The sequence below is a fragment of the Neomonachus schauinslandi genome, chromosome 15 (genome assembly GCF_002201575.2).
Source record: "Neomonachus schauinslandi chromosome 15, ASM220157v2, whole genome shotgun sequence".
NCBI lineage: Eukaryota > Metazoa > Chordata > Mammalia > Carnivora > Phocidae > Neomonachus > Neomonachus schauinslandi.
Genome location: NC_058417.1, coordinates 23,672,377 through 23,688,462, shown reverse-complemented (window position 1 = coordinate 23,688,462; position 16,086 = coordinate 23,672,377). Strand labels below are relative to the sequence as shown.

At 38.7% G+C, this 16,086-nt stretch overlaps 1 protein-coding gene across 2 annotated transcripts in view; it reads right to left on the bottom strand.

Annotated features, from left to right (window-relative positions):
• The window catches only part of ACACA (acetyl-CoA carboxylase alpha), a 239,733-nt gene that overhangs the window by 87,303 nt on the left and 136,344 nt on the right, over nt 1–16,086 (bottom strand). For both annotated transcript variants that reach the window (XM_044921884.1, XM_044921885.1), the window contains 4 exons: nt 15,629–15,784; nt 13,273–13,476; nt 7,942–8,097; nt 6,026–6,172 (listed from right to left, as the gene is read on the bottom strand). In XM_044921884.1, coding sequence (XP_044777819.1) covers nt 6,026–6,172; nt 7,942–8,097; nt 13,273–13,476; nt 15,629–15,784 — 663 coding nt within the window. The remainder of the gene's footprint in view (nt 1–6,025; nt 6,173–7,941; nt 8,098–13,272; nt 13,477–15,628; nt 15,785–16,086) is intronic.

The following is a 16,086-nucleotide window of genomic DNA, read 5'->3' as shown; positions in this document are numbered from 1 at the left end:
TGTGAGGATCATTTTAGACAAAGACTCATAACCAAACATGCTCACTTAGAGGGTAAAAGAGTAATTTTAAATAAAACTATCTTAACCACATATTTCATAACCTGTCTTTTTCTATACTTGAAATTCCTATCTTGTTAAGCCTAAAAGGATTCAAGACTGGGGTTTCTTTTTTTGAAGCCCTTGATGAAAAATAAGACAAGCACAAATTATGCATGTTTACATATAATCAGTGGTGTGTGTTACTTTTCTGCTGAGGATCTCAAAGCACTTACAAACATTTCCCCATCTTCAGGGATAGATTGGTGGCAAGGACCATTAGTCTCTTTTTATAACTTCAACAATCAGTGCACAGACCATGGTCCTGTTTTTCAGATCTGCCTTCTTCAGGTCTATTTCAAAGCTCACCTTCAGCATATTGCAATACAAATATGCCTCTTTCCCAACACATATCTAAAAGATTGACATGGACTCAATTTCTACACCCAGCATGAAAAGGTAAACTGATTTCAAAAGAATGAAACAAAAGCACAGTAAAATACATCCAAATTAGCTTCACATTCATGGAGCTATTCTGAGGTTAAATCGAGTAAAACAATATACAGAAGTCTAATGTTAAACTAGAAAAATATTTGGGTTCTGTGTGCATGAGAAATGGACTCAAGCCCACAAACATACACACTCTTCTCCAGTCAGAGTTTCAAAGCATAACAGGTTCCACTAGAATCTGAGTCCAGGACAACCCAAACAATTCCTTTGAGAGCATAGAAAACGTCAACCAAGTAAATTCAGGCAGAGGGTTATGGTGTTTTTTCTAAAATAAGAGGTCCTTTGGGGGCGCCTGGGTGGCTCAGCCATTAAGCTGTCTGCCTTTGGCTCAGGTCATGATCCCAGGTTCCTGGGATCGAGCCCCACATTGGGCTCCCTGCTCAGTGGGAAGCCTGCTTCTCCCTCTCACATTCCCCCTGCTTGTGTTCCCCCTCTCGCTGTCTCCCTGTCAAATAAATAAATAAAATCTTTAAAAAAAAAAAAATTTAAAAAAGAGGTCCTTTGGGTTTAGAGGTCCAGCCTAAGAATTGTCAAAATGGATCTACTAATTAATTTCTTCCAATCTTTTAGGCTTCTATAAGCTTACCAATTTCTTTCCCTACTAACTCCTAAAATTTTTTTTGTTTTTATACTCCAATTAGAGATTTCAAAGGATTATAACAACATAAAAGTGAGGAGCAGTGTCAAAATGATAAGCTCTATTTAAGCAGTCAGTAGATGCAGGGGTTTTTGTCATATCACTCTCCATATTTTTCTATAATTTTGAAATATTTTATGATAAAAAATTATAGACACTTACACCTTGCTGAAGCTGAACATCAGAATGTTGCCAACAATTAACTATGGGCAAGGCTGGGCAGTTCTAGAACTAAATTCCTAATTCCCACCATCCCTACCCTTCCACCCCAAGAGCATAAAAGATACCAGTCACGATGGCAACCAGTCTTTAAACTTTAATCTACACTATTTTTTCCTCAATCATCCTCTTCCTAAAAAAACGTTTCCTGTAAAAATGTGTAGAGCATGATATAGTAAGGTTCACCTGATCTCTGCCCAAGAGTTAAAAATGCAATTGCATACTGGAGGAACACCAGGCAAAGCCCACCATACCAACTGAAAAAGAAAGGGGTTTGGATACCACTGGATCTGCCTCACCAAACAGGGCAATTCCAGAGACTTGTCTAAATGCCAAGGTGCTGAGAAGGAAAAACCCTGACACCTAGTGCCCATCTGAAGAAATGAAGCCTTGCAGTGACTACAATTCTTAAGTGTGGTAGTGCGTGCAAAGGTGATCATCAGATTGCATTCAATTTGGAATATGCTTATCTCCCAGAAAAATTTTAAGGAAAAAATTTAATGCCATGCAAGAATTCCAGTCCTTCATTACTGATCCTTTTTTGGAATACACACCCTGTACCTAATTATTATAGCTGCTTCTAAACAGAGAATGTTCTCATCTCAGTTTCTCATTATGACAGGAGAGATGAGAGGGAGGGTCTATGTTGTTAAAAAGCCCACGTGCTGAAAGAGTAAGGAAAACAGGGTCCTACTTTCTGTCCACACCAAAAGTGCTACAAAAGTTGCCTATCATGTCTTTCATCACTGCCCAATTAGAGATTCATGATCTAGTTCACAGAGCAGTTAAAGGAAATATAATAAAAGAATGCTAATAACATTTCAGAACAATAACAACAAAAAAAGTGGTCTCAAGAAGGCTAGTGTTTTCTTTGTCCTACACCAGGCAAAGTTAAGTTGTTCTCTGTCAAGTCTGTTACCACCCTTGGCTTGATCTTAGCCTGAGCCTTTTAATAACAGGATTTAGCGTGAAACGCAGCTGCAGTAGATTGTGAACTGTTACTCAAGATGTTCCCACCTGCAATTACAGCTTCCACCAAATGATCAAAACAGGTTAGCAAACTGGCAGGAAAATGAAAACAATTCCCCCAAAACTGAGAAGCAGTAAACGTAGAACTGTTGGTTAGCTGCATTTCCTCTGTAACCAGGCTCAACAGCACACATTCATCTAGCTGTGTATTTACATATGGTACCCATCACTGTAGCATCATAGCCGCTAGAATTGAAATAAGTTTAGTCTATGTCGCAATCACATTTTCCACAATTTTCATCTTTACTTGAAACTATTAACAAAAAACCCTAGACAACTCATCTTTGGAGCTATTTGCAAGTAACACAGTTCACAGATTTGGTCTACATCTCTTTTATTCCTACTCTAAATTCATACTAAATGCAATGCCATTCAAACCTGACAATGAGAACAATGTGTTCTCCCATACTTCCATCATGAATAAGGTGGCATGCCTTCAGTTACACCTTTCTTGATGGGGAAGGGACAACTAGGAAAACAGAGAGGAGAAAGTGGCTAACACCACATCAGAAAATCGCTTTCTTCTGCTTTTAACATGGGTACAATGTTCAAAATGCAGGTCACATCTCTGCTGAAACAGCCAATATTCCTTCTCAAATGGCAAACAAGTTACCTAAAACTAAATGGAACTGAATTGTTCCAAGTCCTGGTCCCATCACCATTTTACCTATTTACTGTCCTGGGGGGAAAAAAAACAGGGAAGAAAGCCGGCCACCCATACAGTCGATGGTCTTATAAGTACAGGTTTTCTGCGTTTGATTATGGGGAAAAGCATCTCGATTCATGGGGAAACTCCGCAGGAAGCTCTTGTTTTACCTTCATTCCTTATATCCATGTGCTAGCTTTTAAACCCAGAAACTCCAATCCTTCAAGGTAATGCAGTATCACCCACAATGATGACCTGGTAGAGCCGTCACCTTTGGAGAACACCACATTATGATGATTTAATGTCTATGTAGCATCAATGCATTTACATGGAGCCTTGGCTCTCAGAACATTAACGGGTCAATTTTTTATTCCTTTTTTAATAAAACTATTTCTCAAGGCTCTGTTCAGATGCCCATTCTCTTTGGGACAGGACAGATTTGCTCCAAATCTCATCAGCGTGAGCTCTTTTCTTTCCCTTCACATCACTCTTGGGGTAATAGGGAGAGTGCCAGGTTCATGACAAACTTGTCTCTTTGGCCAAAGAAAATTAACCTGCAATAGCTGAAAGTCAACTTGCTCTGATAAAATTGGGCTCAGCATGAGGAAATACATCCCACTGACACCTCGTCATCTCTTAGGCACAGCTGTCCCTCAGAGTTCTGAGTGCTGAAACTCCATCTTTAGACTGGTCAGTTTCTCAGTGGACATGCACCATTGTACGCTCAAGCTATTGGTAACGGAGTTTGATACTAATACCCCAACCTCATTCCTGGTGCGCAATGCCCTATAATCTAGCTACAGCTACTGACTGACTTCACCAGCCACCCCAGGCATTAGTCACTAACTGCTCACAAAAGAACATCAGTCTCACTCCTCCCGAGCTCAGACTCAGAAACAGCAAGCCAACAACTCCGCCTCAATCCTAGTCAATCATTTGAAGAAAAGGAAAAGAGAACAAAGAAAATAGGCAACTAAGGAGGGAAAAGAGTAGAACAAGAAGAAAGTGAGAACTGATAAAAAGCAAAATAAAAAATAATAATAAATACAAAAAATAAAATTCAAATACCATTAGATTTCTTGATTTCAAGATTATTAAAGCACTGGGCAAAGGAAAACATATGGCCCCTGTACCGACTCTACTGCTCATAACGGTAGTACTCTGCGGCTGTTTAAGACATCCCTTTTGCACCCAGGTTTGTTGGGTCTTAAAAGGGTTAAAAAAAACCTTTAATTTTTTTTTTTTTATTCTTGTGTGCGTGTGTGTGTGTGTGTGTGTGTGTGTGTGTGGTCTTTGGGTACAGAGTCCCGTATAATAAGACTATTTGTATTCATACTGGCAGAGTAAACACTACATGTTCATGCCCAGGCAGCTCTGTGCTTGTAATTTCAGCAAGAACAGAGCTCTGTCCCTCTGGGACTTCACTATTCCCCCAGTCTCCATTCGCTCAAACACAGAATGAGAGCAGAGAGAAAGCAGAAGAGAAAGATCATGGCAAGAGGTTTCACACAGCAGTGCTGCTAGCTTTCACGTGGCCAAAAATCTCATTTTTTTGTGTTAATTACATTAGTTAAACCGTTTTTCTCTCAGCCCCATGTTCACAAGGGTGCCTTCCATTCCTAAAGACTACACTGTTGAATGAATCAGAATTTAAGTCTAGCACAATGAAGCTTTTCTTTGCTGTTGAGGGGCTCACTACATAGATGCTACACCGTGGCACAAACCTCTGCTTCAACTTTGTGTATTAACGAGTATGTATCTATTCTTGTCAAAATTCTATGCATCTTTCCTCCTTCACCTCTTGCCTTTGCTATTTGTTGAGGCATTAGATTAGAAGAACTCCTATAGTCTGACATTCTCCATCTGGTCCAATGCTTGCATCCATCTTAATACCAATTCATCTACTTTTGGCATCCACTGGTGTACTTACTGAAACAGCACACACCTTATATATACAGTAACAGATTTTGAAAAAGATACTGCACAAAATGGAAAATACCACATATCACCTCCAAAGGTCTACCCAGCCTGTTTATGGAGAATACCCAGGTAAAGATTACTCTTTCTAAAGAATGAGATTTATCTAGGGATTCTATCTAAGGTTGAAATAAAAACCTATCTCTTTTTAGGTGTATTATTTTTGTTATTTCGGTTGTAACTATACATTGAAAGCATAGTTAAAATCAGGAAGAGGAGGACATAGGCCAAAGGGCAGAATACGACTTTATATCATTATTAACAGTGCACCATAAAAGAGAGGATTCCAATGCCAGAAAATGCATTCTTAGACAACTACCAGAAATGGGCTTCTGCTACTTTCTTTTATGTTTAAATCTCTGGTTCTGGTTGAGCCTCTTTAAGAATATATATACCACGATCATTAACAGCACCAGATCAAATTACCTGAGCACAGAAAACATGCCAAAAAAGGTATACTAGTATGTAAGTATTCAAATAAGAAAAAAACATCAAGCAAAACATTTTAACTTTTTATTAATAGACAAATCTCAAAATTTCAAGTATATACAAGAATAGAGAAAACGGTCTACTCTGATGGATATATCATCTAGCTTTGATTAACAACTCATGAACAATCTTGTTTCATCTATAGTCCCACGCTCACCCCACCATTACTCTGAAGCAAATCTTCGACATTGGATCATTTCACCTGTAACTATTTTAAATAGGTTATGTCCAACAGAAAACATCATTCTTTTTTAGAAAGCAAAATTGTTAACACCATTTAAAAAATATTATCACACCTAAAAAACTAATAATTCCTTGATATCTAGTCAATATTCTCTACCAGCAAGACTACTATGCTACCTATGTAGCACCTAAATTAATGCAGGATCTAAATTAATGCTATTTAATGACCAGCTCCATGGAAAGCTGCTACTAGTGGTCACAGAGATTAAGGAAAGGGGGAAGGGGATTCAGCTACTTGCCTCATTTCCTCCTGGAAGCCTATTCATGTGGACCAGCTGACCTTGATCATCCAACACGAGCTCCGTATATGTCAGCATGTCAGAAGGCAGGGGGGGTGATGGAAGGAATGCTTGAGTGGACATAGACTCCCAGAGTTTGATCAGAGACTAGTGGAGGAGAGAAGTTTGAGTCATCAGTGACAATGAGCAATTCAACATCACAAAAATAAATATTAAGTTTCAGTCAATGTGATTTTGCTCTTTCCTTTCCAAGTGTTCTGCTGAGCATCGAAGCATTAGGCCAAATTCTGCAGCTCTCATTCTCAGTTAAAAAACAGATTTGTAATTATTTTTCACATAATGTTTTTCACATGTCAAAAGCAGGCACTTTTCCAACAAAGTCAAATTGCTGAGTGATTCTGAATCAGCATAGAGCATTAACAAACACAACAGACCTAACAAACAGACCTGACCACTAACCCCCCAGGAAAATTAAAATAAAAAACTAAGTAGCATTAATCCCTCTTTTAAAAAATGGAAGAAAAATCCTAGAGGAATAGAAAAATAATCAGGAAAAGTGATATTACACTCAGCTAATACAAAGAAAACCCAAGAAGGCAAGAAAAACGTTTCTACTAGAGGTTCAGGGGAAGCATCCTCTTTCTTTTCAGATCTATCAGCCCGCATGCAGGAATTAGTTCATGAGGGGTGGAGGACTATTTGTAAATGTGCAGATCAATTTTGCTCAAAAATGAGAAGACAGACAGACACACTGATCCACTTAAAAACCATTATAATTTCCATTTCCAACTTCCATATTACCAAAACAAATGCCTCATGAAGTGGGAACTGGTTGTTTCTTTGCTTGTCTCAAAGCAACATTTAAAGGCAATATGACGCATTCATACCTACATGTTCCAATCACAGTGTTTATGTCTATTCTATAAGGAGAATTATATAGAATGACATTTCTATTTATAGTTCTGGCATTGGGGAACAGAACCAACACTCCACTTGTAGGCTACTAATGCTGGTAATACTAAATGAAGACAGCTATGTTTCTGTTGTAAACAAATGACTACATAAAGGAAATCTTATACTTGTGAATAATACAGGAATTACAGATAGACTGCTTACCAAGGCCACATATATTACTTTATTAAAATTCAAATGTGGTAATACTGGTAGTACTGACTAGGAGACTTGGAAAAATCCTATATTCATAGATTTTTTTAAAGGACAAATTCAGTATTCTTTTGATACTTTATCTGTTGCATTTTCTGTTGCGAATGTACTTTTCTTGCCTTCCATTGATGGAAGAAAAATCTGTAGCATAGAGATGACTCACCATACAGATCAAAGGAATTTATTTTCATATAAAGGGTGAGAATCATAATGTCGTATTTTTTCACACTAGTTTTTATTCAGCTATAATAAATCTCCCACAAAAGAATTGATACTTTAAACTGTGTGTCATGAACTCTATATCCTTTGTATATGTTACCAGTATTGATTCTCATCATATTAACCTAGGCTATCAGCTAAAGACCTGGGTTATCTTGGAAAATAGGAAAAAGAGAGAGTTTCAAGCCTCTTTAATATCCATAATTTGATTATAGGCTTAGGAGATATATACCTGAACATAACTCCTCACACAGGTTATTGTAAACTACCATCACAGGCATCCTGTCTCAGTTTACTTTCTTCTACTCAACAGAGGCTTCTATCCTCACCATTCTGTTAATTCATAAAGAACTACCCAATATTGGAGTTGGCAGTCACCGAATCCCAAACGAGATAGAAATGAGAGTGGTGTTAAGGTATTTCCTGCCCTTTGGGAGTGCCCCCATTCCAGGCTAAGCTGCCTCTAATGGAAATTCAGGAAAAATCCTGTCTCTTTGGAACATATGAGATTCCCTCCAGTTAGCCACCTTTACCTGCCGAAACATCTCTGGGATATCATATATGTAGGTTGTCCCCAAGGATTGTGCCTGGAATCTCTTTGATTGAAGCAGGTCTTTGGTGACATACGGAGTGTTGATTAACATTCCATGCAGTGGTCCCTGTTTGTCTCCATATGCCTGAAACATGATCTGCAGGAGGAAGAGAATGGCATGGGAGTTAAGAGACAGAATAAAATCAGCTGCCTGGATGCGCTTTCTTCATAAATGTTATTTCTTGAAACACATTTTTGGTGGGTTGAATAGCTAAGACATGCCTTTACACATTGGGTAGTGTTCTCACCTCTCTACAGATGATCCAACTCCAAAAAATGGTATGTGACCAATGACACACCATGCGCTGCTCTCACTTTTGGATTAGTTGAAATCAACAAGAAAGCACAGTGTAAATTTCACACCTCAGAGACAGACTGACAATGCTTGCCTTCTAAAGTAACTTGAATTCCACATACTCAGAAATGAAGTATGTCAACCAACAAGTCTGAGCAGTCCTCACAGTTAAGTTGAGGAACAGCTATGCACTGAAGAGAATTCTGCTCTTTCCCCAACAGTAGAAGGCCAGGTCAAGGCTCTACCCTATTATCTGTGCTCTAGTCTACTTGATTAGAAGGTGCTTCATAAGTGTTATTAGCCACACAAAGGCTTTAAAGATTTCTGCCAGAAATGGATTTCATCCATCCATCTAGCTAGTCAGTTCTCATTAGCTCATAAGACATAGCCTATAGTAAAATAAATGTTATTATATATATTTATATAATATAGATATACATATTTATCTCCCTCAGTATATACTATGTCTAAAACTAGTGAATAGCTCCGGCAATACCTATATTGTCACATAATGAAATCACCACACCAGTTTTTAATCATATTAACCCAAACATTTTCGAGAAGAGTACTTCATACTCCATATACTTAGTTTTATTTGCTTATGAATATTTATAAGGGATGCCATTACTTCAGTTTAGTTAATATTTATTGAGTGCCCAGAGGTTGTATGACACTAAACTAGGCACTTTATGCATGAATACATAAAATATAGATTCCCAACACAGTGAATACAAATGTGGGAAATAAGGGTATGTGTATACACCCACATATCTATTCTGGTCTAAAATAAATAAGCTTAAGTCTACCATTAAGGAATAGATTTGTGAACCCGATATATAGGCTTAACAACAGAATTAAGTACTTTCCCAAACTCTGGACACCATTTAGCTAAGTGAATCCTTAGCCTCCTAACCTCAGAGGAACAAATATGTTCTACTGATTTGTCAGTCAGGTCCTACAGTGGGCAAAAACTGTCTTGTGAGGCTTACAACCCCAAAGAAGGGAGCTTCCAGTCCTATTCCACATGACTAATGGTCAAAGTCACTGGGTAGGAGGTAGAATTAGCAATATCTTAGGTAGAAATGGTAATGTTTTAAGAAATTCAAAGTGTTAAGTGAGGTCAGGGTGTTAGAATGAGAAAACTGGACTCAGAGGAGATAAACTGAATCAAAATAAGAAAAAGGAGTAAAAGCAGCAGGTTCTTGGGACTACATTCCTGTCTATTAGGAAAGACCAGAGCTGTGGGTACAGAGTTTGAGACTCACTTTTGCCAAGGTGGAATGAAGGCAGGCTGGTCATTAGTTAAGCAACATAATTATGTGGACTGAGAAAGGGGACTGGAGAAAGCCCTCTAGGTAGACTCACTGCTGGTGGGAATTTAAAATGGTATGACTACTTTCGCACAGTTTAGCAGTTTCTTATAAAATTAAACATACACTGGGCGCCTGGGTGGCTCAGTCGTTAAGCATTTGCCTTCGGCTCAGGTCATAATCCCAGGGTCCTGGGATCGAGCTCCGTATCGGGCTTCCTGCTCTACGGGAAGCCTGCTTCTCCCTCTCCCACTCCCCCTGCTTGTGTTCCCTCTCTTGCTGTGTCTCTGTCAAATAAATAAATAAAATCTTTAAAAAAAAAAATACACTTACTGTGACCCAGTAATTACACTCTTACATATTTACCCAAGAGAAATGAAAACATATCTACATAAAGACTTATAAATGAATGTTCATATGGCAGCTTTATTCATAATAGCCCAAACTGGAAAATAAAACTTCAAATGTCCATCAAAAGGTGAATGAATATACAAATTTTGGTACATCCAGGGGTGCCTGGGTGGCTCACTCCGTTAAGTGTCCAACTCTTGATTCTGGCTCAGGTCATGATCTCAGGGTCATGGGATCGAGCCCCGCATCAGGCTCCACGCATAGCGGGGAGTCTGCTTGAGATTCTCTCTCTCCCTTTGCCCCTCCCCCTGCTCACTTGCATACTCTCTAAAATAATAAATAAATAAATCTTTAAAAAAATTTTTTTGGTATATCCATAAAACAGAATACCACTCAGCAATGAAGAGGAACATACCCATTGTCTATACAACATAGAATAATCTCAAAAATATTATTATACTGAGCAAAAGAAGCCAGATACAACATTGTACATAGTGTCTAATTTCATATATATGAAATTCTAGGACAGGCAAAACTAATCTGTAATAATAGAAAGCAGATGAGTGGTTGCCTAAGGCTGGGGCTGGTGACTCTACCTTTGACAGCAAAAGAAAATAAGAGACCTTTTAGGGGTGTCAAGATGTTCTCTATCATGACTGTGATGATGGTTATACAGGTGTATACAATTTCAGAATGAACCCAAGTATATACATAAAATAACTGCATTTTATATGTACATTGTATCTCAATAAAGGTCATTTAAAATGTATAGTTTCTCCCTTACACTACACATTGGAAATCAATTGACATATGCAATGGATTACCCAAATCTCTTCTCCCCACTATGACTGGCTGACATCAGTGTTCATTACAGCTAATAACACAAAGACTTTACCAGGAAAATGAAACGAAGTGAAGCTCAAGCCAGTCAACCTTGCTTCTTCTTGTTTTTTTGTTTAAGATTTTATTTATTTATTTGACAGAGAGAGACACAGTGAGAGAGGGAACACAAGCAGGGGGAGTGGGAGAGGGAGAAGCAGGCTTCCCGCCGAGCAGGGAGCCCGATGCGGGGCTCGATCCCAGGACCCTGAGATCATGACCTGAGCCGAAGGCAGACGCTTAATGACTGAGCCATCCAGGCGCCCCTCAACCTTGCTTCTTGTTGTCAGAAAGAATAAATGAAGTGCTGAGCAAGAGGCTGATGGTAATGGATACTACTGAATGATCGGTTACCTACAATAATTCCATTTTTGTACTATAATGGACATAGGAGTTAAAAATGGGTAAAGTGTATGTTTTACAAGTTCATGAAAACATGTATGTATTATATGTATCATACACCTTTCACCACTATTATTTTATTATAGCACAAATCATAATCATACTACTGAGAAACTAATTATCTGTCTTCTTCCCCCCTGATGTAAATTTCTCAAGAATAGAGATTACTTTTTATCTTTGAATCCATAGTGCCTGACACACTATAGGTGGTCAATCGATGTTACATCGATGAACAAATGAATGAATGATACACAGGGTTCTACATTATTTTAAATTTACCATAATGACTTACTCGAACAAAGACAAGGAAAAAATACATTGGCAATAAGCATCAGGTAGACATTAAGAGCACCACAGAAGAGCTGAAGGCTGTTCTTTTGATGGTTCCCTCCTCTAGCCAGGGGCTTTTGGGCTCCTGGGTTTACATTCAGCAGTGGCCGCTGAACTCTCTCCACTGAAGAGCCTAAGGGAGACCTCTTCTTTCAGGGCTTCCTAAATATGCAGGACCCAAGGTAATAGGGGTTTTCCCTCAGGCAAAAGGTAGCTCATTCATTCTTTCAGATACTGAGTGCTTATTTTGTGTCAGGCATAGTACTAAATCCTGACTGAAGGCATCTGAGCCTTTCATGCCCCTGTGCCACCACTGGCGAGAATGAGGGAAATCTAAGAGCTTTCTAATAAAAAAAAAAGAAAAAAAAAGTCCTTAGGAAGAACAAACGTATTTATCAAAAACATTAAAATCTCAAGTGGCCATCTTATTTTTCACAAGAATAGACCTGCCTTGAAGCCACTGTAGAAGTTAATTAAAAATATCCCTGACCATGGAAAGCTTTGACTGAAAATGTCTTTAAGGTTGTCCTGAAAAACATCAAATGCAGCAAAAATTATTGTATACCCTTTCTCTTGCTCACCCCTTATGCTCTTGTGCTCACTCTCTCTCTGTTTTAACTGTTCACTTCTCACTGGATAGATTTCTCTGGCCATCTAACTAGGAATCAAAGCACAAAATGAAAGGTCACTCTGACAACTATCCAAACTCAGATTTTTAAAATTCATCTTCAAAATACTGGCAAAAATGTCTTCTCTTGCCTCTATTCCTGGATTTAAAAGGACATAGATAAAAACGAGAGACATATAATCTCTTCCTGGTACCCAATGCATAGAACAAACTGAGATCTTTGTGTACACATACTGGAGCAAGGTCATCCTTTAACCAGAAGAAATGCACTTCCCAAATTCAGGACAAAAACCTAAAATAACAACCCAGTTCTTAAGAATATGTGAGCCATGGCAAACCAACCTAAATCCAGTATCATAACAAATGGCACAAATACTTAGAAATGAAGGTGGTAACATAGATTAAAAGGAATTCTCTGTTATGACAGAATCAATCTACTGAGTCATCTTCCATTTTCACATTCTTGATTTTTCTACCTGAAAAGGGGGTTAAAGTTCGCTACTTTGCTCTTTTATAGAAATATAATACTCTGAGCTCTCTGAAGGAAAAATAACGTGTGTAAATGTGAATAACATCATGGGTAAATATGATAAAGTCACTGCTTGACATTGTTCAAGCTATTATATTACACTGAAATTTTCCTTCTTTAATATCAAAGTTGGTGACATACTTCAACAATTCTCTTTTCTTTACTTGCCAATGAATAGACTATCTAGGCCGAAAACAGGAAGAAGGACAGATCAGACCAGACAAGGTAGTTCAGGTAGCTCAAGAGCCCTCTAAAAAAGAACCCTAAACTGTAGAATTATCTCGGGAGTCAGGTTCATCTGGCATCTGTTAGGGCTCATCAGTATGTCACAAAAGATTGAGGGTTTCATAACACCATGATTAAGAACACACGCACATCTTATAAGGCAAATGAAGTTTTTCAAATTCATGTGACCATTTAAGCTGACAGAGGATAACTCCACTACGTGAAGCAATGTGACTTGTGAGTTTGGGTCTTCCCTAACAAGGACAAGTAGCTCATCTTTAGGACCAAATCAAAACTCTGAGGAGCCTGCTTGACCGCTGTACCTGTGCTGTCCTGGAGTCAGTCACTTCCTTGTACAAGCTGATGTCCAAGTAATAGCCAGACTCGTTTGTCAGGAAGAGGCGGATGGGAATTGCTTTTCCAGTTGGTGTCAGGCGAATGTTGATTTTCAGTTCTGCCTGGAGGACACGTAATTTCCACAGCCGACTTCCATAGCGCATTACCATGCTCCGCACAGATTCCTCAATCTGTCACAGACACATCACCAAGCACAAAACTTAAACACCTTGTAACTAGAACCTGTTTTCAGGTCTGCCCATCTTTGGGAAAGAAGGAATGGAAAAAGGTGCTGGTTTCTGGAGATGGGCACTACATGTATTCTTTATAAAAAGTAAGATAATTTCTCCCTGACCCTACTCTCGCTTAGAACAAATCAGGGACAATTTCATGCCAGCCTGGCATTTGAGTAGGGTTCTCTGACTCACAACATCCTAATCTATGCAACTCCCTACCCCTTTCCCAATGATATTCATATTCTATATCGAATATCTGCAATATCTAAAATTACAAGCCATGGGATTTAAGAGAAAGCCCCAAATAAGAATAAAATCTCTAGTTAAATAGCTATTAAGTAGCATTTATATGCATGGTAGCTATGTTTCATTGCACTTACAGGACCTTAAATCATCATAGCAATTACCACCATGAGTTTTTTCCTATACAATTTTATTAAACTTTATATCATGCCTCTTGGTAAACTGCACAAATTAAAGAGAGGCAATTCGTAGGTGGGGCTAGAATGTTCTCTCTAAACAGGGCTCTGAAGCTTGGTCATTGCCAAGTCCAACTGGGATTTAAGTAGATGAGGCGGATGTTCCATAGTTTCTCTAGGGCTTATACCAAGGCAGCTTAGCACTCCTAGTTTTCAGGTTTAGGCAAGTTATTTTAACCAAATGGCCTCAGATGGGATTTTTCCTTACTGACATTTGAAAGTGAAATTTTGTTTTCCCAATATGGCTGTAGGCAGCTAGGACATACTACTCAAAATTAACGTCTTCTTAAATGAAGTATCTAAAATGCTTTCTCAACTTAGAAAATATCAAAAATATCTTCTACCACCCTTCTCTTACAGTTCTTCTGAAGTATGTGCCACCCCTGCAGTCTGTTTTTGCACCACAGAATCTTAGATTAGAATGGATTTCAAGGATTTGACTTCTCTAGTCCCACACTTGCTTGTTAACCAAGAGGTATCTATCTGTTCTTTTCGTGAGGGAACAAAAGTCAACAATCTCTACATATGGGAAACTGACAGCTCCTATGACTGGAAAGGCATAGCTAGGGTGTATGAGTATTTCGAGCGGAGGCAGAGAGGCAGATATTAAACAACTCACTGAGAAATGGTTAAGTCAAACCTAAAAATATATATGGTTATATAGTTATATATAATATATATAGTTATATGGTTTCCATTTTCAGTATTCCAGCCTCATTAGTCCCAGAATGCTTAAGAGAACCTTTAGTTAAACTAGATGATGAGACTTGATACTCAGGGAGTGGTCCTTGGTTTTCCTGACAGAGTAAAGCAACCTATCAGTCATTTGGAGTCTTGAAGAAAAAAAAAAGCAGAAAGTGACTTTTCAGGTCTTAGAAATTAAGTTCAAAAAAGCAAAAGTCCATGCCTACAACTGATCTTGAGAAGGGGGAATACTGGTTCTCCTAACAAAATTCCACAATACCACGGTAGAAAAAGGTTAGAGGGAATACAGAGAGCAGCCGGTCTTTATTACACCTGGGATAAAAGGTCAAGTGCAGAATCACCCTGTTTTCCTTCCTTAAATTATATGGAATGAATTTTAGAAGAGAACCTCAGGATAGAAAACATACATAATACATGTGAAAATTCCTCATCAAACAAATTCTCTCCCTGTGGACAAATACCGGAGAGAAACAGGTTAGACACTCTGTGAAGGCGTATTGTCTCCCTAAGGCCAGCAGGTAAGTAACAGTTAGGGCAAAGCAGCAGCAATTTTGCCAAAAGGCCCAATAATAGCAAAGTTATTCCAGATGAGAAATCCTAGGGAATCATATAAAAACAGGACCACTATGATGACAAATATCATGGAATAACAGAAAGAAATTTATGTTTTTGTACTGCTTATAAATGACCAGCAAGATAATATCATACCACCTTCTATTTTGATGTCTGCTCTCAGTGGCTATATTGAATTTCTGACACCCTCCTGGAAACCCTGTCTCATAAGCATTCCGTAAACTTTAAAGATCAAGGGCTCAACTAGCTGGCCAAGAGTACCTGTTCCCAGGTCCAAGTGAGAATAAATATGGATGAATCTCTCTGCTTGTGTTTGGTAGTGCTGGAAGAGAAGCTAAGGAGAAATGTACCTTTGATGGGTCCATGATGACCGTGGGCACAAAGTTGAGGAAGATGTGGTTGCAGTCAGTGCGAACATTTGTATTGTTAAAAGCGACTTCCAACTCATCCATGGCTTCTAGGAGCAGCCTCTCCCCTTCATTTTGTAGATATTCAAAAGAAGCTTCCTATGCAAGAAGAAAATCACCACCAACATTAGTGTGTTTTAGAAGAGTCAATAAAGAACTGGAAAATTATAATAACTTGAGTAGTAGTATGTCATGAATCATAAAGCACCTGCTGATGTTACCTTTCTCCCTAGAGTCGGCTCAATGACTGTAGGTGGCAGGGGCAGGCAAGGGTCAGATAAAGAGTTCCTGCAGCCCTTCCTCCTGCCTCCTAGCAAGCCATTTCCTTCCAACAGGTGGACATGCTATGCTGGGCATCCCCAAAGCTATACCTCCAATAGGATTACTTTTCAGGTATGGCA